We start from the raw sequence: 26,266 nt of genomic DNA, 5'->3' as shown, positions 1-26,266 counted from the left end.
GCCAGCGGCGGCGGAGCGCGGCACCACCGCGCCGATCCCCCCCGCCCCCCGGCTTCGGAAACTTCCCCCCGGCGGCGGCGGCGGCGGCGGAGCGCGGCTCGGCTCTAATACACTAAGGTGAGCGCGCGCCGGACCGGCCCCTCCCTCCCCCTCCCCCCCCAGTCCCTCTCTGCAGAGACGCCCCCTCCCCAGCGGCCCCGACCTCGGGCCCGGGCCGTGGGACCCGGGGCAGCGGGGGCCGGCCGAGCGTCCCCCCACCCACCCCGCACCCCCCAGGGCTGGGGGCGCCGGGAGCCCAGAGCAGAGCGGGCGGGGCTGGGAGGCGGCGGCGGCGGCTGGCTGGGCTGCGGGAGGCATGGGGAGCTGCTTGCATAACCGCCACTCGCGGGAGCCTCATCCCCAACACCCACACCCCGACATATCCCAACATCCCCCCTCAACGTACACGCTGTGCACACCCCGACATCACACACATGCATGCACCACACACACACACACACCAACGCACACCCTCAGCACACACCCCTAAACACACCCCCCAGCCCAACTGTCACACTCAAATACAAACCCGACACCACCCCCCCAGCATCTTCCAGCACATCCCACCCCGACATACACACCGAGAAACGCACACACACACACACACACACACACACACACACACACACACACATACACACACACTCACACTCAGCCCAGGTACCCGCCGCTCAAACCCACATCCACGGCACTCTGTACCCCCATGCTCACCCCCCACCGCGCTCCCAACGCAGAGCACCACCAGAACACAGCCTTCCACCCCCCTCACCCCCACAATGCACACATTCACCCTCACAAGCTACCATTCACATACATTCCAAACAGCCTTCCAGCACTTACACCCCCTACACACGCCCCTCCAACATCAACGCATCGGCTCAATACAGAGATGCAACTCTCCCTAGCCCCGCGCCCCCCCCCCAACACCCATTAGGTACCCTCCTAATAACACATCCATTGTTAGGGGTTAGGGAGGCGTGGGCCTTGACTATCTCTGGGCCTCAGGTTCCCCCTCTGAAGAAAATGAGCAGGGTGGAGAGTGATCTCTCAAGCCCCTTCCAGCTCTTATTATATTCTGGTCCCACATCTCCACAAACTCACTGAGGGCCCTTGTGTAAGTCCCTGGCTCTCTCCAGGTCTCAGTTTCTCTATCTATAAAATAGGGGGAAGGTTTCTCCCAGGTTCAACATTCTGGGTCTGGATCTGTTAAGGTAGGGAGTGAGGTGCACTCAGGCAAGGGCCTTGGGCTCCCCAAACCCCTCCAGCCCAATGCTGGCTTATGGAAGGAAAGCCCTGTTGGGGATCCAGTCGTGAGGGGTGTCTGGGGAAGTACCTAGGGGGAGAATGGCCCTGAGAGAAGAGGACCATACATGCATGCCTCAGGGTTTCTCTCTGTCTCTCAGTCTCTCTGTCTCTGGGTCTCTGTCTTTCACCCCCTCCCTTTCTGGCATTCTGTCTATCTGTCCCTCACACCCATAGACACGGAACCAAAGTTATCTTTTATCAGGTGCCTGAGATGAGGGGGCTTTCATGCTGGGGTGGGGTGGGTGAGAGGGCACACAACCCTACTTGTGGGAAAATCTTCCCAGTCCCGGCCTTCATAGAAGCCTCAGCCTTCGGCTAGCCATCTCTTCCTTCCTCAGTCCACAGTTCAACACCCCTTTCTACAGACTGACTCCCTTCCTCTGTCCTTCCCCACCACCCCCACCACCCCCTGAAAATTACCCCAGTGTCCAAAGGAAATAGTTTCCAGGATGGAAGTTGGATGGCAGCGTGCCAGGAAACAGAGGCCCATGGACACACAATCGCATGCACACACACACACATTCACACAGAGACACTCACACAGACACACTCACACACATGCACACCCAGCATACACAGAGGTAGGTAGCCTGAGACAAATACACACGTAGGCACACACCAGCACATACGTGCCCATACTCCGAGAGGGACATACAGACAGGCATACACACACTCATGTGTACGCATGTCTACATGTGCATCTATCCTCACATTTCAGAGACATATGCAAGCACATACAAACTTACACACGCATGCACACACTTCCTCTTTTTATCCTCCCCCAACCCCCTTTCCCAGCCAACTGGGAAATTCCCGAGACTCAGGCTCTGCCCTCAGGCTCACCTACTGCTTTTCTCTCAGGGGAGCTGACCTCAGCTCCTGACTTGTTTTCTCCACCTCTACAGGTCTCAGCAGCCGGTCAAGTCAGGATTGCTGCCCCCAGCCTCCCACCTCGGTCTCGACATTGGGGGCGACTAAGGGATCTCACCACAGCCAGCGGCCTTTCCAAGAGGAGCTGCGCAGCCCACCGAAAGCCTAGCCGAGTTCTGAGAGTCCAGCCACTAGCCTCCTCTTTCCTCAGATTCTGCCCTTGATTTGCCAGCAGTTTGGGACACCCAAGCAACTGGCTGGGGCCCCCGGGCTCCCCAATCACCTCGAAAAACAATACCCCAGCACATGGGCTAGGGGGAAGAAGGAAACCCTGCCCCTCAGTCACCTCCCATCCTCCTGCCTCTGGGTGTTTGGTGTCTCTCCCTCCCTTTAATTCCAGCTGTAGCAATCTGGAAGGACAATCCCCCCCTCTCCTCAATTTGTAACATCCCAGAGATCCAGAACACCCTTCCAAATTCTCAGGACATCTTCCCCTGGCGCAAGGCTCACACTGGCCTTGGACTCGCTTTCCTCTGAGTTTTCCTCCTCTTCTCTGCTCTGCAAGAGAACTTGACAAACAGCGGAAGAGACCTTAGCCCCCTGAAAACACTGAATTATCCGATCAACTTTATTGAAGACCTTGTGATCAAAGGGTCACATTTCCTTCCCTCAGAGAAGACAGTCTTTCTTCTTTCCTCTCCAGAATACCCCAGTGGGATCAGGAGCTGCTGAACCCACTCTCTTGGCCTGGAGAATTAGCCTTCCTCCCTGTACCCCACCCCCAGGAAAAAAAATTGATTCTTTGCCTTACAGAGAACTTTGAGTCAGAAAAGGGACTGGAAAGAAGGTCCTTGGATAGTCCCCCTCCCACCCTCAGGACCTCAGTGAAGTGGTCCCTGTAAGCTGGCATCTCCCTCATACCACTGGAGAATCGAACTTGTGATTCAAGGTGACAACCTCTCCCCTCTCCCCTCCCCCAGTTGTGGGAGCAGGAAGGGCCAGGCTGCTGGACCACCTAGAGTGGAGGTGGGAGATTAAGGCCCTAGGAGGTGGCAGGAGTGAAGGTTGTGAGTGGAGGGAGTGGTGCTTTTGAAGTATTCTTGGGGCTACCAAGTTCATTCCTAAAGCTGCTCTGTGGGAAAGGGAAGTGTGGTAGCCAGGCTCAGGCCAGGAGGGAAATCCCTCAGGGCTTCTTGAGGGAGGAGGTTTCCATTTGCCCATGAGATCGGTTGGCAGCTGTGTCCTAGACCCAGAGTGGCTTTCTTCGTTTGGGGGTTTGCACCTCTGTCTCTTTTTAAAATAGCAAAAAGTTGTCTTCAGTCCTATCACTATCTTCCCGTTTGCTACCAACCCTCTGCTGCCCCCACACATACCTACACACACCTTCAACTTAGCCATGCTCTCTGACTCCTAGGGCTGTTCTGAGAGGGGGCTGAAGAAGAAATAAAAATGGCCCCTACCTCTCATCCTTCCCCTCTCCTCTTACTTGCTTGAGAGACAGACAGATAGACAGAGCCTGAGGAGAAAGAGAAAGAACCGGCTCTGACCCCTGTGTCATGTACACATCCATCCTTGGCCCCTCTGAAAAGATCAGGGGGGAGCTCAGTAATTATCTTTCCTCATGGAGGGGCTTGGAAGGTCACCCCTGTGGCTGAGCAGAGAACTGGCTGCCCCCCAGCCTCAGCTGCTCCTTCTGGACTGCCGGAGCAGGGAACTGTATGAGTCAGGCCACGTCCAGGGGGCTCTTAGTGTAGCCCTCCCAGCTCTGCTGCTTCGGAGGCTGAGGAAGGGGAACTTGTCGGTGTGCTCTCTGCTCCCCAGCCCGCTGCAACAGCAGCGGCAGCAGCAGAAGCCGCCACTACCCCCTCTACCCATCCTTCTGTATGATGAAGGCCGATGTGTCGAGGAGGAGGAAACTGAGGCAGCCCAGTCAGTGCTAGCCACCCTGCTCCAAAAGCTACAAGAGGAAGGCCACCCTGCCTACTACCTACAAGGTAGGTGTCTGGACTGGGACAGCCCCTGGGGGTAGGGATGGGGTGAGAGCACTGGTGCCTTGAGGAGCAAGAGGCTTACGTGGGATGGGCACCGGCCTGTGAGAGAGTGTGTAGGCAGAGCTTTGAACCCCAGCTACATAAGTCATTGACTGAGCAAAACCCAGTTTCCTCCCTTGGAAGAGAAGAGAATAGATCCCCCTGCCCTGCCCTGTGCTGCCCTGTGCTGCCCTGACTCCCTTACAGGGTCACAGAGCAAACTCATGGGCAAACCTTGCTCTGGCTCCTAGGCCAAGGCTCTTTCTACCCCATCCAGCTTGCCAGATCTTATCTCCCTAATTATGTTTTTTCAGGGCTGTACCCTGCTCCGGCCTGCTCTGCCCAGACTTGCCCCTCCCAGCTATGGCCTAGGGGGAGGTTTTCCATGAGAAATTGAAATCAGCTGTCCTCTGCTTAAATCAGATTTTTTTTTTGAAAAAAAAAATCAAATTATAGTTTAAATGCAAGGGGGTAGCTGGCAACTTAAAGGAATCCTGTTATAGGCCTTTCTGGAAAGTAAAGAATCCTTGTATAAATCGAGTTATCGCCTCCTAATTTTCTGATTTGGAAATCTGGATTTTCATACACAGTGTATTCCTGCTGATTGACCATGAGTGAGGAAGGAGGAAGGTGTTCCCACTGATGGGATAGTCTGACTTTCCTCCCTATGATATATGTGGGGTGGACAATATCTGGCCTACCAACCAGATCATAGAACTGGAAGAGACAGTAGAGATCATGGAGTCCAACCCCTTCATTTGACAGATGAAGACCCTGGGGAACAGAGAGGCTAAATGATCTGCCCCCATTCACCCAGCTAGTAAGCATTGATGGCAAGATTTGAACCCTGTTCTTCCTGATTCGAGCCCAGCCCATACAGTTGGGTTAGAGAGGAGAGTATTGAGGGAGAGTCAGCACTGACTAATAATGGAAGGGTACAGACATCAAGTCTGCTGGTCTTGAGGGATATTTTCCAGGCAGTATATGCAAAGGTAAGGCTCTTGCTATAGGAACAGCAGCTTAGCTGCACAGTCTAGTATTCCCTCAAGCTGCTTTCCATTCAAAGTAGCTGTAGCTGCTGATCTGCTGGGTAGAGCAATGAGGAGCTTGGGTGGTGTGTCTGGCTTCCTCAAGAAGTTGGGTTCTTGGGGGCAGCTAGGTGGTGCAGTGAATAGAGCACTGGCTCTGGAGTCAGGAGGACCTGAGTTCAAATACAGCCTCAGACAGTTGACACTTACTAGCTGTGTGACCCTGGGCAAGTCACTTAACCCCAATTGCCTCACCAAAAACAAAAAAAACAAAAAAAGAAAAAAAAAGAAGTTGGGTTCTTGGGGGCAGCTAGGTGGTGCAGTGAATAGAGCACTGGCTCTGGAGTCAGGAGAACCTGAGTTCAAATACAGCCTCAGACAGTTGACACTTACTAGCTGTGTGACCCTGGGCAAGTCACTTAACCCCAATTGCCTCACCAAAAACAAAAACAAAAAACAAAAAAACAACAACAAAAAAAGAAGTTGGGTTCTTGGGGGCAGCTAGGTGGCGCAGTCGATAAACCATGGGCCCTGGATTCAGGAGGACCTGAGTTCAAATCCGGCCTCAGACAGTTGACACTTACTAGCTGTGTGACCCTGGGCAAGTCACTTAACCCCAATTGCCTCACCAAAAACAAAAAAACAAAAAAAAAGAAGTTGGGTTCTTGGCTACTCCAGAGCATCAAATAGGGTCTGAATAATGGTGAAGTATATCACAGAGCCAGCCTGCAGCTACAAATCTGCTCTTTAGCAGCTAAGTTCAGTCTCCTCTCCCTAGAGAAAGGATGCTTAACCACAAGAAATACATATATATATGTGTTTATGTATGCAAAATATTATATTATACATGTATATGCATATATGGACAGCTAGGTGGCGCAGTGGATAGAGTATGGGGCATGGAGTCAGGAAGACCTAGGTTCAAATCTGACCTCAGACACTTCCTAGCTGTGTGAGCTTAGACAAGTCGCTTCACCCTGTTTGCCTCAGTTTCCCCATCTGTCAAATGAGCTGGAGAAGGAAACAGCAAACCACTGCAGTATCTTTGCCAAGAAAACCCCAAATGGGGTCACAGAGAGTTGGACACAACTGAACAACAACTCTATATACATACACACTCACAAACACATATATTAGATGTATTTGTTATTGACATGACTAACATATATATATGTGTGTGTGTTATTCAGTCATGTCAACGACGAGTATATATGTGTGTATGTATATACACTTGACAACAGGCATTATATATAGATATAGGTATAGATGTAGATATAATTGGCGTTAGGAATTTTATATTTGTGTATATATATACATATATGTAGTTAATAGAGTCAAACACAACTGAAAATGACTAAACAATATATACATGTATGCATTCCTAGAGTTGTAAAAATGCAACATTTCTTTAATACTCTTTAACAGCAATATTCTAGAAAGCCACAAGGTGGTGATACACATCTCATTTCCCCCCCCCCACCCACCAAAATATATTTTTTCTCTGTAAAATAAGATGTTTTTCATTTTCAAAAGAGGAAAAGAAAAGAAACTTAAGGATTTTCCTCTATTGAAAGAACAAGAAATAAAAAATTGTAGGAACTTTTTTGTTCTAAACTTTAGGTAGACATTAACATGGTTGATGGTGTTCCAGCAATATTTACTAAGGTTTTCAATCTCAAGAGGTGAATTCTACCACCTCCCCCCCAAAAAAGAGCAGAGTTAGTATGTATTAATACTGTTATCACTTTGCATCTCTGCCTCTTTTCTGCCATCTCTTTTCTTTAACTGGAACTAAAATTCATCATGTTTGTTTCTTGTTGTATCTGTTCAATTTAGCAAACATGATTTGAGTATGTGGTATGTGCAGAACTCTGTGCCCAGGGCTGGGGCAAGTTACAAATATTAGATAAGAAATAGTTACAGTCTAGTGATGGGATATGCCGCACATACAGATACCTCACCTATACAATTATGTATAAGTGAACAAGAGAAGTACTAGCACAACGTGCTACATAGGATTCCAGAGGACAAGGCTCTGGAGATCCAAGGCAAAAGGAAACAGTCCCTGACGTGGGCATTTGAATTGGTCTGTAGGATAAATTTGAATTGAACAGAGGATGGGAGGAGAGGAGGACATTCCAGGCATAGGACATAATGTGGAGGAAAGACACTGAGGTGAGAAAGCACAGGAAATGTTTGGGTGGGGGTGGGGGGTGGAATATCAAATCAGATTTGACCTGAACCTAGGCTATCAAGGAAGTAGAGTCAGAAAAGGTAGAAAAAATAAGGCAAGATCAATTGTGGGAAGCTTTGAATGCTAGATTAAAAAGTTTGGACTTTATATAGTAAAAAATTTGTTATTGTTGTTCAGTCATTTTTAGTCATGTCCTACTGTCTGTGATTCCATTTGGGGTTTTCTTGGAAAAGATACTGGAGTGGTTTGCTCTTTCCTTCTCCAGCTCATTTGACAGATGAGGAAACTGAGGCAAACAGGGTGAAGTGACTTGCCTAAGCTCACACAGCTAGGAAGTGTCTGAGGCTGGATTTGAACTCTGGAAGATGAGTCTTCCAGATTCTAGGCCCAACACTCTACCCACTGCAGCGCCACCTAGCTGCCATAGTAGGGGATAGGGAACTATTCAAGAGTGCGGTAGGATCACAGACTTTGAGCTGGAAGGTAACTTAGAGGTCACTTTATCCTGTCCCCTTATTTTACCAAGGAGTAAATTAAGGCCAGAGAAATTAGGTTACCTGCCTCCAGGTCAACCAGGATTTGAACCCAGGCATGGCTCCTTGACATAGCATCAGACTGAGCAGAGGAATGATATGATCAGATTGATACATGTAGAAGAAAGGTTCCGGGCAGCTAGGTGGCACAGTGGATAGAGCACCGGCCCTGGATTCAGGAGGACCTGAGTTCAAATCCAGCCTCAGACATCTAACACTTACTAGCTGTGTAACCCTGGGCAAGTCACTTAACCCCAATTGCCTCACCCAAAAAAACAAAAAAGAAGAAGAAGAAGAAGAAAGGTCCCTTTTAAACACCTACTATGTACTGAGGAGTTGGTCAAATATACTTAATACAACTTTACTAGACAAAATAGAATCTTTCTCTGATGACGCAGAACTTGCTTGGCCTCTGGGCCCCTTTTGTAATGTCAGTGATTTTGTAATGTTCAAGATTGTTTTAAAAAATGTGCTTATTTGCATCATCTATTTGATTATGGGCATTCAGGACAATGTAAGCTAGAGCTTATTGTGTTGGGTTTGTGTCAGGTGGAGGGTACCTGCAATCAGTAACATTGTGAAAATTCCCATTGCTGCAGCATCTTGTACTAGACAGAAGAGAAAGAAGGAAGAGACAATAATACCTATTAGATATAGGATGTTCAAGCCATGGAAGTGAAAAGAGCTTTGGACTTATAATCTATCATATCAAAATCCTTCCTAAAATGTGGTACCCAAAACTGAGCCCCAGACTCGAGATGGAGTCTGCCCAGTGCTGAGGACATATCACTGGATGCTGCGGTTCTTAATGAGACCTAAAATCTCATTAGCTTTGGGACCACCATGTATCACACACTTGGCTCCTGTGGGGTATGTGGGTAGCATGCTTAAAGCCTTTTTCAGATGAATGTATACTTTTTTTTTTTTTTTGCGGGGCAACAGGGGTTAAGTGACTTGCCCAGGGTCACACAGCTAGTAAGTGTCAAGCGTCTGAGGCCGGGTTTGAACTCAGGTACTCCTGAATCCAGGGCCGGTGCTCTATCCACTGCGCCACCTAGCTGCCCCTCTGATGAATGTATACTTAAACCCAATGACCTGATTTTGTATTTGTGAAGATGGTTTCAGAGGTAACTGAATCAGTTTCATTCTCATTGATTTGACCCATCCTTTGAGCCTGTCAGGATCTTTTCAAAGACCGACTCTGTTATCTAAAATTTTGATAAGCACACTTAGCTGGAGGTAGCCAGGTGGCAAGGCAACTGGTGAAGTGGATAGAGTGCTAGAACTGAGGTTAGGAAGGCCTGAATTCAAACCTAGGCTTAGCTGCGTGAACCTGGAAAGGAAGGAAATTAACATTCCCTAAGTGCCAGGCACTATATATGATCTCATTTGATCTTCACAACACCCTGGGAGGTAAGTGCTATTGTTATTCCAGTTTTACAGTTGAGGAAACTGAGGCAGACCAAGGCTAAGTGAATTGGCTGGCATCACACAGCATCTGAGACTGGATTTGAATTCAGGTCTTCCTGACTCCAGGCCAGCTCGCTTGCTCTATGTATGTTTGTGTGTGTTTGTGTGTGTGTGTATGTGTGTGTGTGTGTGTAGATATAGATAGATATCCCACCACCTAGCTGCCCCATGTCAAGTTACTTAACTTCTACTTGCCTCAGTTTCCTCATCTGTAAAATGGGGGTAATAATAGCGTCAGAGTTGTGAGGATCAAGTGGCATAATGTTTATAAAGTGCTTTGCATCCCTTAAAGTTCTGTATAAATCCTAATCATTGTTGTTGTTAGTGGCAGTGGTTGTGCTGGTGGTAGTGGTAGTGGTCCTTCCCTTCCCAGACTGACATTTTTGTGATGATAAACTAGGCCATATTTTGTCTCAACTCTTGCCTAGCCCTTATCCATTGAATGAGAGTGGCATCAGACAAACTGAGACCTAAGAAAGACCTTAATTTAGAAAGGCCAAGGTCAACCCCTTGCATCCTGGGTCATTTCCAGGCCAGTTGTCTTGACCTTTTTCTTGCCACAGGACTTTGATGACTCTGGAGGAGAGAGTGAGACATTATTATTACTATCCCTTTGTAAAAGTCACGGATAAAAATGTTACACAGCACAGGGCCAAGGACAGATCCCTAGGGTACTCCTCCAGGGACCTCCTTCCAAAGTGACATTGAGCTTTTAATGACTATTCTTTGAGTCTATTCATGCAGCCAGTTCAGAGTCTGCCTGTGTTATCCTCTAGTCTACATCTTTCCTTCTTGTCCACAAGAAGAATGTGAAAAAAGCTTGTCAAGTGCTTTACTAAAATCTAAGCAAAGTATATCATTCCCTGATCAACCAGTCTATTAACCCTGTGAAAGTAAGAAATGTGGCTAGTTTGGCACGATCTATTCTTTATAAAGCCAGGCTGACTCTTTGGCATCACCACCTTCCCTTTCTAGACATCATTAGCCATCCCTTTAATAATACACACTGAATTTTTTCCAGGAATTGAAATCAAACTCACTCTTTTGAAAATTCAAACATCAGTTGCCCTTCTGAAATCTTTTCTTATCTCTCTTATTCTCAATTTTCAAAATGCTTTCTTTTTAGAAAAAAATTAACATGTTTATTTAAAGTTTTGAATTCCAAATTCTTTCCCTTCCTCCCTCTCTCTCTTTTCTCCTCCCTCCCTGAGGCAATAAACAATCAGCCATAGGTGCAATTATGTAAAACATGACCATATTAGTCATTTTCTATAAGAAAACTAGAATAAAAGAAAAAATGAAAGAAAGAAGGTGAAAAATAGCATGCTTCAGTCTGTATTCAATCAATTCCAGTTTTCTTTGGAGATGGATAGTATGCTTCATCATTAGTCCTTGGATCATTGTATTTCTGAGAATAATCAAATCATTCACAGTTCTTCATCGAACAATATTGTGGTCACTCTGCATAATATTCTCCTGATTCTGCTCACTTCACTATCAGTTCATACAAGTCTTTCCAGGCCTTTCTGAAATCATCCTGCTTGTCATTTCTTACAGCACAATAATATTCCATGAGCATCATATACCACAGCTTGTTCGGGCATTCCCCAATTGATAGGTATTCCTTTGATTCCTGGTTCTTAGCCACCACAAAAAGAGCTACTAGAAATATTTTCATACAAATAGGTCTTTTGTCTCTTTTGGGGGATGTCTTTGAGATATAAACCTAGCAGTGGTTCAATAGTCTTTCAAAGGACATTAATAATGACTCAATGATCATATCCACCAGTTAGTTCTAGCTCTATCTGGGCTGTAGTTTTTCTGGGCCTCATGACTTGGCTCCATCAAAGGAAGTTAAGTGAACTCTTACTTAGATCTTGGATATTAACTACCTACAGGTCATTTTGATTTGATGTTTTCTATTCCAAATAATGTTCTACTCAGCAAAGAAAACTGAAGCAAAAGAAATCATTGTCCCTGAGCAGCTGTCCTAGCTTTTATTTGATACCTACCCCCAACTATCGCTAAAATAAAACAATCCTACCTTTGGGGCTTTCCTTAGCATCCTGCTTACCCTCTGCTCATCCTGAGCTTCTTCATTCCTGTCATTATATGAATATAAAACTGTTCAAAATTCTGTCTTCTCTCCATATTTGCTGGAAGAAAGATCCTCAGACCTCTGTTACTCTTTTTTGGGGGTGGGGCAGGGAAATGAAGGTTAAGTGACTTGCCCAGGGTCACACAGTTAGTAAGAGGCCAAATTTGAACTCGGGTCTTCCTGAATCCAGGGCCAGTGCTTTACCCACTGTGCCACCCAGCTGCCCCCAGACCTCTGTTACTCTTGTCAAGGCCTCTTGTGGGCAACTCCTATGACAAACTACCCAAGAGAATCTTCAACTCACTCCCCATCATACCCCCTTTTTATCCTTTCCCTCTCTCCTGAGCATTCTTTCCTCCCCTGGCTCTTAGGACATTGTTCTCCAATGTTTCTCCTAACCATTTGGCCATCCCTTTTCCTTCATTCTTTGCTAGAACATCATCCTCTTCCCATCCACTAAGGGTATGCATCCCCCAAGGCTGGGGCCCTCTTCTCTTTCTACTCTCCCTTGGTGAAATCATCAGTCCCATGAGTTCAGTTTATCACCCTAGGCAGATGATGCCCCAATCTCTATCTCCAACCCTAGTCTCTCTCTCCTGAACTCCATTCCCACATTCTCACCTTTCTGATGGACTTTTCCACCTTTATGTCCCATGGGCATCTCAAATTCAACACTTCCAAAACAGAATTCATTGGAATTTTCCCCAAAAGTCATCCTTCTGGGGCAGCTAGGTGGCGCAGTAGATAGAGCATCCGCCCTGGAGTCAGGAGTACCTGAGTTCAAATCTGGCCTCAGACACTTAACACTTACTAGCTGTGTGATCCTGGGCAAGTAACTTAACCCCAATTGCCTCACTAAAAAAAGAAAAAGAAAAAAAAAAGAAAAAAGTCATCCTTCCTACCTACAGACCACCCTGTTGCTTTTAAGAAAACCACCCTACTTCCAGTCACTGAAATTCACAACCTTGGAATTATCCTTAACACAACCAAGCAACAAGCATTTATTGTGCTTCTGTTATGTGCCATGTGCCAGGGATGCAAAGATAACAATGAAATTGTTCCTGCCCTCAGGAAACTTACACTTGATCAGGGGAAGCAACATATACATATTTAAGTAGGTATAAAATATATGCAAAACAAATCCAATATAATTTCAAGGGGAGGATGGGAATCAGGGAGAAAAGAAACAATTTTTTTAAAGTAACGATTTTTTACTACTACTGATAATAATAATAATAATAACAACAACATTTATATAGTGCCTACTATGTGTTAGGCATTATGCTAAATGCTCTACTACTACTACTATTTATTTATTTATTTTGGTGGGGCAATGAGGGTTAAGTGACTTGCCTAGGGTCACACAGCTAATAAGTGTCAAGTGTCTGAGGCCAGATTTGAACTCAGGTCCTCCTGAATCCAGGGCTAGTACTTTATCCACTGCACCACCTAGCTGCCCCCAGATACTACTATTTATGTAGTACTGACTGTGTACCAGGCACTGTGCTAAGCACCTTTACAAATAATATCTCATTTGATCCTCCCAACAACCCTGTGGGGTAGGTGCTATTATTACCCCCCCACCACCATTTTACAGATGAGGAAATTGAGGCAGACAGCAGCTAATTGCCTTACCCAGGGTCACAGAACTAGTAAGTATCTGAGACTGGATTTGAACTCAAGCCTTCGGGACTCCAGATCTATCTGGACTCTATCCATTTCGCCAGCCAGCTGCCTTTAGGCAAAGCCTTCATGTAGGAGGTGGCTAAAAGCTGAACTACTAGAAGTATGAAAGGGGTTCTGAGAGGCCCTAGTGAGGAGAGAGGAGATTACATGGCAGTGTGGAAGACAGCCTGTGTGAAAGGATGGAAAAGGGGACAGATGCGCTAGACATTTTTTTTTTTTAGCTAGGCAATTGGGGTTAAGTGACTTGCCCAGGGTCACACAGCTACTAAGTGTTAGGTGTCTGAGGCCGTATTTGAACTCAGGTACTCCTGAATCCAGGGCCGGTGCTCTATCCACTGCGCCACCTAGCTGCCCCTGCGCTAGACATTTTGAAATTAGAATCACAAGACTTGGCAACTGACTGGTTGGTGGAGAGGAGGTAAGGGAAAAGGAAAAGTTGAGGATGACGCTGAGATTATTAGCCTGGATGACTGGGAGGATGGGAATGCCCTTGACAGAAATTGGGAAGTTCTGAAGCAAAGGGGTTGGGGAGGAAAAGATAACAAGCTGTGCATCGAACAGGTTGAGTTTAAGGTGCCCATGTGGACATCCATTTGGAAATGTCCTTGACTCTCCCCTCATCACCTGTCAGTATTGAAATGGGGCAACTCCATGGTTCACCATGCTCCTCTTCTCTCCCCTCTGTAGCCCAGCTTCCATATAGTTTCCAAATTGATATTCCTAAAACATGGCTATGACTATGCCAGGCCCCTACTCAAACATCTTCAGTTCATCTGACTCAGACTCTCTCTTTGCCTCTAGGAGGAAAATACAGAATCCTTAATTTAGCATTTAAAGCATCCCCTTTCCCATATAGCTCATACCTACCTTCCCAGTGTATACTGATGGCCTTTGCCCACAGTCCATTCCAGTTAAACTAGTGGGGGGGGGCAGCTAGGTGGTGCAGTAGATAAAGCACCAGCCCTGGATTCAGGAGGACCTGAGTTCACATCCAGCCCCAGACACTTGACATTTACTAGCTGTGTGACCCTGGGCAAGTCACTTAACCCTCATTGCCCTGCCCCCCCCAAAAGTAGGACCAGTTAAACTAGTCAACCACCTGTTGCCTGTACATGACATTCCATCTCCCACCTCCACCCGTGACCACAGGTGGTCTCTCATCTCTAAATTGAGCTGTTTCTCTGCCTCCGCCTTTCGAAACCCCTAGTTCCCTCCAGAGTTCAGATGACACTTCCACCACAGGACTTTGCCTGCTGCCCCTCCACACACACCACTTGTTATTCTTTTCTCCTTTTAAAAATTACTTTGTATATGATTCGTGTTTATCTGTGTACATGCTGTGCCTTCCTGAGGAAAGAGATCGTTTTCTTTTTGTCTCTGTATTGCCAGCACCTTGCACAGTGCCTGGCACATAGTAGGTGTTTAAAAATATTTCTTGAATGGAAGATACAGACATTTAGTTGTGGTGTGAATTTGGATATGGCACAGCTGAAACTGGTCTCGATCTCATCATTTATTTTATCGAATGGATGGCTATTGTCCTCATCAGAGCTGTTATCCTATAAGGCCTGGCCTTGTTCAAGCCAGTGGAGTGATTTGTGGTGCTTGATCTTATTCTTGTGTTGTCACTGACATAGAAAGCTCATGGTGAGGAGATCTGGTCACTCATGGTGACCAAAGCAGATCAGCAACTATTCTGAATGACCCTGGCTGACTTACTTAACACCCCAACCACTGTTCTATGTCTATACATTGCAGAATAGTTAGGTTCTTCTAGGCACTATGCCTGCAATTTGAGTAGCTACCACCGGGTGGATAGTAAGAGTGCTTTGCTATTTAAGCTCTTCCCATCCCAGGAATGAGTTGCTGAATCCTTGAGTATTTAGCATAGCATCTAGTCAATATGGCTTGTCCCATTTTAAAAAAAGGTACGGGGCAGCTAGGTGGCGCAGTGGATAGAGAACTGGCCCTGAAGTCAGGAGGACCTGAGTTCAAATCTGGCCTCAGACACTTAACACTTACTAGCTGTGTGACCCTGGGCAAGTCACTTAACCCCAACTGCCTCACTTAAAAAAAAAAAAAGGTACGTAGCTTGGCAAACAACAGTATAAATGAGATAACAGAAGGCTACATTTGCTAAGTATAAATGGAGTGACAATATGATGCAGAGCTTAGAAAAATAAAACACCTAAGTACAATGTACTACCTTCTCTTATTAGAGTCAACTGTTATTAGTCACTAACCAATTAAGTCTTCTATTATAAGGAAGGCCTTAATTGAGCCATTCCCAGCATGTTTTCTTCCCATGTCTCTTCCACTTTCTCCCTACTACAGGTGGCTTCAGCAAGTTTCAAGCTGAGTGGCCACACCTCTGCAAAACAAAGCTTGATGCCCCCTGTGCCAGTAACTCACTAGTGCCTGTTCCAGCACCTGTGGTGGGCCTGGGAGGCCTGTGCCTCAGTTCAGACTGCTCAGATGCTGAATCAGACCCAGACCGGGACACACTGAGCTACAGTCTGGAGTCAGAGGGTGGGAGCTCTCCACCACCAGGACACCCTCCATCCTTCCCTGTTCAAATTCTCCCCAACCTCTACCTGGGTAGTGCCCAGGACTCAGCCAACATGGACACGCTGGCCAAGCTGGGTATCCGCTACATCCTCAATGTTACCCCCAACCTGCCCAATCTCTTTGAAAAGGACGGTGACATCCATTACAAGCAGATCCCCATCTCTGACCACTGGAGCCAGAACCTCTCTCAGTTTTTCCCAGAGGCCATCGACTTTATTGGTGAGTTGTTGCTAACCAGAAACACCCTTCCCTTCACACGGTGCACACACCCCCCCACCCTCATACCTTATTCCGTCTCTATTTCTCTTTCTCTTCTCCCCTCAATATTTCCTGTCTCTCTACCCACATGCTTAGGTGAGCAGAGAGTATGGGACAATTGTATGTGAAATGATTGTGCCAGCACCTCTGGCCCACATTCATACAAGCCTATATCTACATATCCATATGTTTGTTACTCTCCTTCCTCTAACTTGCTTCCCATTTTAGCATCTCTTCCTCCCTTTCTCCTTTTTCTCTCTTCCCCTCTCTCTGTCTCCCCCCCCCACGTCTCTCTCCCCTTTTTTGTTTCCACAAAACAAGAGAACAATACAATGTTAAATACTGTCAAATACTCATGGTCTTGACATTAAATGTAGCAGGAGTTCAGAGAGAGGCCAGAACATGGGCCTGGGATAATCAGGATAGGCTTCTGGGAGGACTGGCGATTTGGACCGGGGCTTGAAGGATGGGAAGGATCTCACATAATTAGGGGAATGGCAGAAAAACCTTCCAGAGGAGGGAGGGATAATAGTGGAAGAAAAGGCCAATAGGGCAGGAGCTCTCATTTTGTAGGGAGGAGAAACTGAGGCTCAGGGACGGGATTTGTCCAGGGTCACAGAGATAGAACAGCTAAGGTTTGAACACGAGTCCTGCCCTCACTTGACTTGGAGCAGCTGAAGGAATTGCAATCTGGCTTGGTGGGGGGGAAGGCCTCACATGAATGTACTGAAGTAGGAAGATGTGTTCAATAACAGTCATCTGGAGAGCATTCAGAAAGATGAAAGAAGGCCCCCCATTCTCAACCCCTTGTCATGGACATAGACATGGCCTGGGTGGCCATAATAGGCCTACTTTGACTTTCCAAGCTGGAGAAGTAGGTTTCCCAGGAGAACACAATTCAGTCTTCCCAGGGTGGGGGTGGGCTTAATACTGATATTGGGGCAGCTGAACTTAGTGTTGTGGGGGACAGGATGAAAGCAGACAGGGACCTCCTGTATTCGATGACTTGAATCTCAATCTCTCTCTCTCTCTCTCTCTGTCTCTCTGTGTCTGTCTCCATCCCTGTCTCTCCTTCCATCTCTGTCTCTCTGTGTCTCTGTGTCTCTGTCTCTCACTCCTTCCATCTCTGTCTCTCTTTCTGTCTGTCTGTCTCTGTCTCTCTGTCTCTCCTTCCATCTCTGTCTCTGTCTCTCTCTCCTTCCATCTCTGTCTCTCTTTCTGTCTGTCTGTCTCTGTCTCTGTCTCTGTCTGTCTCTCCTTCCATCTCTGTCTCTGTCTCTCTCTCCTTCCATCTCTGTCTCTCTTTCTGTCTGTCTCTCTCTGTCTGTCTCTCTGTCTCTTTCTCTCTGTCTCTGTCTCTGTCTCTCTCTCCTTGATTTGCTGCCTCCCTCAGATGAAGCTGTGTCCCAGAACTGTGGGGTGTTGGTCCACTGCCTGGCTGGCATCAGCCGCTCCGTCACCGTCACCGTGGCTTACCTGATGCAAAAGCTTCACCTCTCGCTCAACGATGCCTACGACCTGGTGAAGCGGCAGAAATCCAACATCTCCCCCAACTTCAATTTCATGGGGCAGCTTCTGGACTTTGAGCGCAGCTTGAAGCTCAGGGGCGAGGGGCCCAGGGACCAGAGGGATGGAGAGGGAGTGGGAGGGGACCATCCCCCAACCCCTCCCTGTTTCTTCACCACACCCACTGGTGAAGGTGTCTTTGAACTGGACTCTACCTAAGGAATGGGTCTGGGATGGGGGTTGGGGTGGAGGTTAAGGACCGCTATCCATTGAGAATTGCTTGCCCCCAAACCCAGGGGACTCCACCGAAGTTGGGGGAACCCCAATACCTCATATGAAGAGACAAGAGCTAAGAACCCAGAACCTTTTGCCATTTCCTACTCCCTTTAATGTGGTGAAAGGGGAAAGACCTTTTGTATCCACTTGAAAAACCAAACTTCAGCAAGAATCTGAACGTGCCTATCGACCAGGTATTGACAATAATGTTGATACTGCTGCCCCACCCCACTCCTGGAGTCCCCTCCATTGGAAGGTGGCGCCATTCTGGATGCCCTGCCTCTTCTGTGACTGGAGGGTCGGAGTTGGGAGTCAATTCGACAGTCCAAGGCAGCGTGCACTTCTGAAGTGCCTGCTCGGTGCGGCTCTGCCGAGGTTGGGGCTGGGGTCGCCTTAGAAGTGGAGTTTTTCCAACCGTGCCGGTTCTCCAAGCCCTGTCTTGGGGCTCCTTAATGACTCAGGCGACGAACCTGTGACCTAGAACCGGCACCTCCTTCCTCCCCGCCCCCTTCCTCTTCAGGAAAGCCCCCGAGCCACCTCAAGATACAGAGCAGCAGCAGGCTGTGGACAAAGTGAGCCCCACTGAAGAGGTTAAACCTCCCACTTCAGGTGGGTCATGCCACGCAATACCAGGTCTAGAACCTGGACCTTCAAGACCCAGGTCAGGAAAATCCACTTCTATACCTTGTCCAGAACTTTCTGTTTGAGAGCCATACTTTTTCCCCTAAAGAGGCCGGCTCTTGGGGTATCTGGGACTCAGATCTGAAACCTGCCACTCTAGAACTGAGATGCTCTAGGCCCCACATCACCATGCCATACCTCAGCCATCAACTTGGTGGTGGTTTGTGTGTGTGTGTGTGTGTGTGTGTGTGTGTGTGTGTGTGTGTGTGTGCATATGTGTGTGTGTTTTGAGAAGGGTGAGGGGAGTGTGGGCATGGTGCTACACCAGGAGGGTTTCCTGTGGGGAATTCTGGGCACCAGAAATGGAATAGCTATCAGAGAAGGGATGTCCATGTATTTCATTTTTCATGGGGGTAGGCTGGAAGGACGCTGGGGGAGTTGGGCAGTGGAGGGGATGGGGGAGTAGGAGCTGTGAGTCTGATTCCAGACCCAACATCTGGCTCTCTATTTATATACTAGATGTTTTCAAAGAGGTTGTTTTTCGTTTTTTTTTTCTCTTCCCCCAGATATGTCTTAGAGGGGGCAATTGGATAGGGGTCTCTTTGAAACTGTGGCTAATTTGGAATGATATTTCTAAGCAGGCAGGTCAGGAACTTTTCTGGGGAGAGAGAGAATTGGTGAAAAATCAGTGGTGACAAGGAGAACAGAGTCCACGGACAGTGTTGTTGGTTTGATTTTTTCGTTTTGTTTTGTTCTGTTTTTTGGATGGGAGGAAGGAGTGCTTAAGACACACACACTCACACATACACATACATACGCAGAGGCTCACACATATACAAACGTACCTAGGCGTGCACACTGTGAACAGAAACAGACATACAGTCTCGTACACACAGTGTTGGGGCCAGGGCAAAACCAGCAGGCATGGGTGGTGCCAGCCATGGGCTTCAGCTGAGCCTTCTCACCCTCCCATATGGAAGAAGGGACATGGCGCTTGGTTTCTTTAACAAATTGGCAGATTTAATTAGTAATAAACATTTTATGGAGGAAAAAGGAAACAAGGAAGGCACCATTTTTATTATGCTCGGGGAGGAAGGTTTGTGGTGAAGGGCAAGGCTGCTGGGGAGGCAGACCTGTATTCTAATCAAAATCTTCATTCTCAATTTCATCCACACCTGGTTTTCAGTAATGATCAATATTATTGTCTATTTCAATCAGTGTTGTCAGAAGCATCATCGTGGATATAAGCTAAGCTTCTTCGAGTCCCAGATTCCCAGCTGCTTATTGTGTTTGTTTTAGCACCAAGGCTTTGTTCAACTTGGAAGGAACCTTCTAGTGGTGTGCCCTAAGGCTCTCTCCTTGATATATTAAAAATAATTGACATTTATACAGCACCTTCAAGTTTGCAAATTGCTTTATTTACATTCTGTCATTTGAGTCTCACAACATCGCCAGACATTATTCTCCCCGTTTTGCAGATGGGGAAACTGAGGCTCAGAAAGTTGACACAATTTGCCTATACTTGTACAGTGGAGCATCAGGGGCCAGACATAACCCAGGTTTTTCCTGATCCCAAGTCTAGCACCCTAACCACTAGATTCTCTCTCCTGTTCTTGCCCCGGCCTCTTTTGAACCTTTTTTATCCATGGCTTGGATATAGGTATGGATAGCATGTTTATACATTTGTAGATTTATATGAAATTGGGAAGGGTAGCCCACATGTTGGGTGGCACAGCCAGGATCCAAAAAAAATTTTAGCAGGCTAGCATGATAGGTTGACTTTAATAAGATGAAATTTAACAGGCATTTACTATGTAACCCATTTACTATGGCTCAACAAGTAAATCACACAAATATAACATGGGGAAGAAATGGTCAGATAATAGTTCTTATTTAAAAAAAGAAAAGGAAAAAGGAGTGCAGTGGATACAGGGCCTCAGTAACTTGATCCATAAAGTGGGGATAACAATAGGACCTACCAAGGCTTTGGTTGGTATGTAGATAAAATAAGATAATATTTAAAGATAAGAAAACAACCAGAGGTTCTTAAGTGAATTGCAAGCTCAAAATGAGTCAACAGTGTGATAATACAACCCAAAACACAATATAGTCTTGGGCTGCATTGACAGAAGCATAGCATTAGGAACATGGGAAGTGGCCATCCCATTGTGTACTGTTTTGGTCAGAACATGTCTGACTTGTGGTCAGTAATGTCCTTCACATTTTGGGAAGGATACTGACGAAATTTGGGGTGTATCCAGAAACTGGTGACCAGGATGGTCCATATGGTATGTGAAATGCTTTGAGGAAATAGTAGGCATGTCTAGACATTGTCCAGACAATCTAGAAGATTGAGACGGAGCCTGGGGGAACGTGATTGATGTCCTCAAGTATTTGAAGCACCATTATGTGGGAGAAGGGATCAGATATAGGATCAAAAGTCAAATGCTGGGGCAGCTAGATGGCACAGTGGATAGAGCACCGGCCCTGGAGTCAGGAGTACCTGAGTTCAAATCCGGCCTCAGACACTTAACACTTACTAGCTGTGTGACCCTAAGCAAGTCACTTAACTCCAATTGCCTCACTAAAAACAAACAAACAAAAAAAACCAAAAAAAAAGTCAAATGCTAAGAGACCTGATAGTTCATCTAATTCAAACCTTACTTTTTTTTAGATGGGGAAAATTAGGCTCAGGAAAGTTCATTGAGTTTCACAGGTTCACAGCTAGTAAATGCAGAGCCAGGATTTGAAATAAAGGAATTGAGGTCCATCCCTCTTAGTACTTAGTTCTAGACAGCGCCACCAGAAGCAATGGGAAAACATTGCAAAGAGACCTACTGAGATTTGATATCAAGAGAAACTTGCTAAGAAGTGAAATGGGCTGCCTTGGGAAGCCTCTCCTCAGAGCTCCCCAAATAGGGCCTAAAAGACCATGGATAATAAAGGGAGACCCGAATATTCGGGATGGTAAAGAGAAGGTTCCTGATTGGGTAGCAGGTTGGCTGGATGACCTTAGGATGACCTCCAATTTGCATATTCTGTGATTCAGTGGAAGCCTTCAAACAGGGGGCCAGTTGTAGCCCAATGAGCAGTATGTCTGTTACCTGAGGACAAGCCCAGTTAAGTTCAAAGACTTAGCACTAAATTTGATCATGAGGGATTGACTTTTTCAGTCCCATTAACTTTCATAGCTTCGGACTGAAACCCTCCAATGAAGAAAAAAAAAGAAAACCTCCAATGAGAGAGAACCTACCAACTTCCTGGGCAGCCTATTCCACCTCAGACAAGTCTAATTGTTAGGAAGTTTTTACTGACAAGCTAAAATTGACCTTTCTGAAGCTCCCACCTTTTATTCTGACTTCTTCCCTCTAGGGCTAAGCAGAATGAGTCAGATCCAACATGACAGCTCTTCAGATAATTCAAGATAGTTCTCTTGTCACCGCCCCCCCCCCAATCCTCTCCACGCTCAAAGTCCCCATTGTTTCCCACCAATCTTCACATTGAATAACCATGAGGTCCTTTGCCATCCTGGTTGCCCTTCCTTCTTCTCTCTCCAATTTGCCAATGTCCTTTTGAAAATGTACCCTCCACAAAGATAGCAAGGTCCCATATACCTGAAAATATTTATACTGATGCTTTTTTGTAGTAGCAAAGACCTACAAAGTAGATACCCATCAATTGGGGAATAACTAAATAAGTTACAATGCCTAAATGTAAAGAAATATTACTATGCCATAAGAAAAAATGAACATAAAGAATTTAGAGAAATATGGGAAGATATACGAACTCATGCAAAGTAAACAAAACCAAGAAAACAATTTACATAGCTACTACAACAGGGCAGCTAGGTGGCGAAGTGGATAAAGCATCGGCCCTGGATTCAGGAGGACCTGAATTCAAATCTGGCCTCAGACACTTGACACTTACTAGTTATATGACCCTGGGCAAGTCACTTAACCCTCATTGTCCCACCCAATAAATTAATTAATTAATAACTACTACTACAACATAAATGGGGAATAATGACAAACTGAAATTGAACGCTATCATTATGATAATTAATCTTGACCCTAAAGAAGAGAGGAAAAAATGCACATCCATCACTTCTTTTCAGAGGTGTGAGACTATGAGTGTGGAACACTGTATACACTGTCATATTTCGTTGATGTGTTGGTTAGTTGTTTTGGACTGCCTTTTCACTCTCTTTTTTATTATTTCTTATAAAAGATGGCTTCCTGGGGGAGAAAAAGAGAGGATATATTTGGAAATGAAGGTGATGTAAAAAAGAAAATATCCAAAAAAAGTAGCCAAAGATTTCCAATAGTCATCTTGACTTCCATATCACACTAATGTCATATTGAGCTTGCAGCCCATTAAAAATACTAGAATTTTTTCAGGAGAATCACTATCTAGCCACATCTTCCCCACTTTGCACTTATGAGGTTGATTTCTTGAACCTCATGGAAATACTGATCTCTTGCAAATTTCATTACATTACTTTTGGACCAACATTCTAGCTGTCAAGATTTGCTATCCCTCCTACCTCTGGGTCATCTAAAAATTTGAGCAACATTCCACCTAATATTTTTCCACATCACTGATAAATATGATAAATAACACAGAATCTGGGCCCCTGGGGGACTCCACTATACCCCTCCTTCCAAGTTGACATTTGATAACTACTCTTTGAGTCAACCAGGTCTATCATAAATGAACTATTGTCTAGTCCGTTTCTCTTTGTCTTTTCCCAGAAATTTATCACATGAGAATTTATCAAATTATTTACTAAAATCAGGGTGAAATAGTAACATGATAAACTACTAGCTAATTTAATCTTTAAAAGAGAGAAGAAAACCAGATTATCTAAATAAAAAATTAAAAGGAGGAAATCACAACAAATAGCTATAAAACTATAAAATATGCACATTGATAAACATGAAATAGGCAACCTAGACAAACCAATCTCAGAAAGATTTGAAAGGGCCATAAGTGAACTCCCATGAGAAAAAAAAACCACCAGGGAGACTAGCAAAAATGGCAGAGTAGGAGGAAGCATTACAGGCCAACCCTCCTTAACAGTTACTCCAACAGAGTAACTGTTAAGAAAGAGCATCAGATCAAGTATTGATCCAAAGAGCCAAAGAAAAGTCAGTGAATCATTTTTCCAGTTCTGGTTAGCATAGGGAGGCAAGCAGAGGCCTGTGGACATGGAAGACAAGGTCTACACAGGAAGATACTCTGTACAGAGTCTTCCTCGGGCCTGAAGCTGTGTTCTAAGGCAAGAAGCTGTTTAGGATACAACAGGGACAGGCTTGACACTCACTGTGCAGAAAACAGGAACAGGAACTAACTGGTACCTCTGTCAATGGTACCCCAGAGCTAGGTGATATATTCAATGCATACTGAGGAGAAGGTCTGTTTCCAAAAGTGGAATTGGTCATGGCCTGAGGCTTTGTACTGGACAGGAAGGAGAGTGAAGAGCTTAATACATGAGGTATAAAACCTTACCCATGCAATGGACCTCTGGAAAATTAGAGTGGACCAAAAGGAAGTTAATGATTCCATGAAACAACAAGAAATATTCAAACAAAGCCAAAAGACTAAGAAAATAGAAGAAAACATATTGTATCTTATATCACAAACAACTGCCCTGAAAAACAGATAATTTAAGAATCATAGCACCTGAAAAAAATGACCAAAATAAGAACTTGGACATCATATTTTAGGAAATCATGAAAAACAATTTCCCATGTCTACTGAACAAGAAGGAAATGTGAAAAAAGAAGGAATCTCCCAATCATTTCCTGGAAAAGAAATACCAAAATGAAAGCTTCTAAGAATGTCATAGCCAAAATCTAAAGTTTTCAGCTCAAAGTGAATATACTGCAAGCAGCCAAAAAGAAAGAATGCCAAGTACTGAGGAGCCACAGTCAAGATCACACAAGATTTAACAGCTACTACTCTAGAGGAGCAGTAAATTTGGAATACAATACTCCAAAAGGAAAAAAGACAAAAGACTTACAAACAAGAATGATTTATCCACAAAAATTGGATATAATCCTTTGGGGGAGGAAGTGTACATTTAATGAAATAGAAGACTTCTAAGTATTCTTGATGAAAAGAAAAGAGCAAAATAGAAACCTTAAAATACAGTCAAGAAAGAAAGAAAAAGGTAAGTATGCAAGCAATAGAGGGAAGATTAGAATGAAATATTTACATATCAGGGGATATGTGTCCCCATAGAACTGTAATGCTATCAGGCATCACAGAGGGAGTTAAATTAGTCAGAAGACCTAGGATTGGTTTTGTTGTGTTTTGATGATCTTAGGAAAAATGAGTGGGGGAAAAAGGGACTAGAGTATGAAGAGGAAGGAACTTCATACAACCAGGATGCACTTGTAGAAACTTGTAAAAACAAAGAGGAAAGGCTGGTGGGGGGAGGGGACCCCTGGACCTTACTCTCATCTGATCTTCTTGAAAGAGGGTAGAATACACACAGAGTTGGGTGGAGAAATACATTTTAACTCAACCAGGAAATTGGGAGAGAAGAGCAAGGGAAATAAGGAGGGAATATTCAGTGAAGGATTAGTCATAATCAAAACACCCTCTAACCATTGGAATGTGGATAGTGAAGGAAAGAAAGAAAGGATAAGAATCAGTGATTGGGATCTGGGTAAGAAAAGAAATGGAATGGAGGAACAAAAGCAGATTGTAATAAATATAGAGCATTGGTGATAAGCTCACTCTTCTCTCACCACCTTCAACAATCTTTGTAAAGGAGTGCCAGGAATCAAAAAGAAAGGTATAAGAGAATAGAATAGAGGGGAAAACACAGAATTTAGAATGTGAATCAAGATAAACTCACATAAAACAGGGGGAGAAGAAAATGGATTAGAAAACAGAATCCAGTGGTCCGTTGTTTACAAGAAACATACTCAAAACATAAAAATTCACAGTTAAAATAAGGGACTGGAACAAAATAGATAATGCTTCAACTGACCTCAGAAAGACAGAGTTAGCAATCATGCTCTTGGACAAGGCAACAGCAAAAATAGACTTAATTAAAAGAAACAAACAAGGAATCTATATCATAGTGGATTATCTAGTGCTGGACCTGGAGTCCTGATGACTTGAATTCAAATCCTGCCTCAGACGTTTACCTAGCTGCGTGACCCTAAGCAAGTCATTTAGCCTCCATTTGCTTCAGTTTCCTCAACTACAGAATTGGGGTGTTCATAGCACATACCTTTTGGAGTTCTTGTAAGGATTGAATAAGGTAATATTTGTAAAAAGTGCTTAGCACAGTGCCTGACACATAGTAGGAGCTACATAAATGCTTATTCCCCACCCTACTAATAGCTACTATGGACAGTGAATGAATATCAGTACTTAACATCTATGACTCAATGGTATAGCATCTAAATAACTAAAGAACAAACTAAATCAGCTACCAGGAGAATAGACAGTAAAACTGTGATAGCAGCAAATCTCAATGTACCCCCTTTCAGAGTTAGATAAATATAACAAAAGAAAACAAGAAAGAGGTCAAGGACCTGAATAGAATTTTATGAAAGTTATATATGATAAACCTCTAGTGATTATTGAATCGGAATAGAAAAGAGTATACACATCTCTCTCTGTAGATAGCACCTTTACAAAAATTGACCATGTATTGGACAAACTTCACAAACAAATACAGAAAAGCAGAAATATTAAACACAACTTTTACTGACCACAATGCAGTAAAAATTGTATTCACTAAAAGGTTACTGAAGAAAGGATTC

General features: G+C 45.1%; 1 protein-coding gene across 1 annotated transcript; it reads left to right on the top strand.

Moving 5' to 3' along the window:
• DUSP9 (dual specificity phosphatase 9) lies at positions 1-22,199 on the top strand. The gene is made up of 4 exons (XM_043973648.1): positions 1-117; positions 2,250-4,208; positions 15,588-16,040; positions 17,473-22,199. The coding sequence occupies exons 2-4, from the start codon at positions 3,836-3,838 to the stop codon at positions 17,802-17,804; spliced, it is 1,158 nt and encodes a 385-aa protein (XP_043829583.1). The 5' UTR covers positions 1-117; positions 2,250-3,835; the 3' UTR covers positions 17,805-22,199.
• The last annotated feature ends 4,067 nt before the right edge of the window (positions 22,200-26,266 follow it).

Source organism: Dromiciops gliroides, chromosome X (assembly GCF_019393635.1).
Source record: "Dromiciops gliroides isolate mDroGli1 chromosome X, mDroGli1.pri, whole genome shotgun sequence".
In the NCBI taxonomy this organism is placed as follows: domain Eukaryota; kingdom Metazoa; phylum Chordata; class Mammalia; order Microbiotheria; family Microbiotheriidae; genus Dromiciops; species Dromiciops gliroides.
The sequence above is the reverse complement of the archived record's forward strand: the minus strand, read 5'-3'. Positions and strand labels throughout refer to the sequence as shown.

Bases quoted from the DNA above. Each gene is read 5' to 3' on its own strand.
- DUSP9 (XM_043973648.1), top strand. From the start codon at position 3,836: ATGGAGGGGCTTGGAAGGTCACCCCTGTGGCTGAGCAGAGAACTGGCT. The intron at 4,209-15,587 runs GTAGGTGTCTGG...TCCCTACTACAG, and splicing joins CCCTGCCTACTACCTACAAG to GTGGCTTCAGCAAGTTTCAA. The intron at 16,041-17,472 runs GTGAGTTGTTGC...TGCCTCCCTCAG, and splicing joins AGAGGCCATCGACTTTATTG to ATGAAGCTGTGTCCCAGAAC.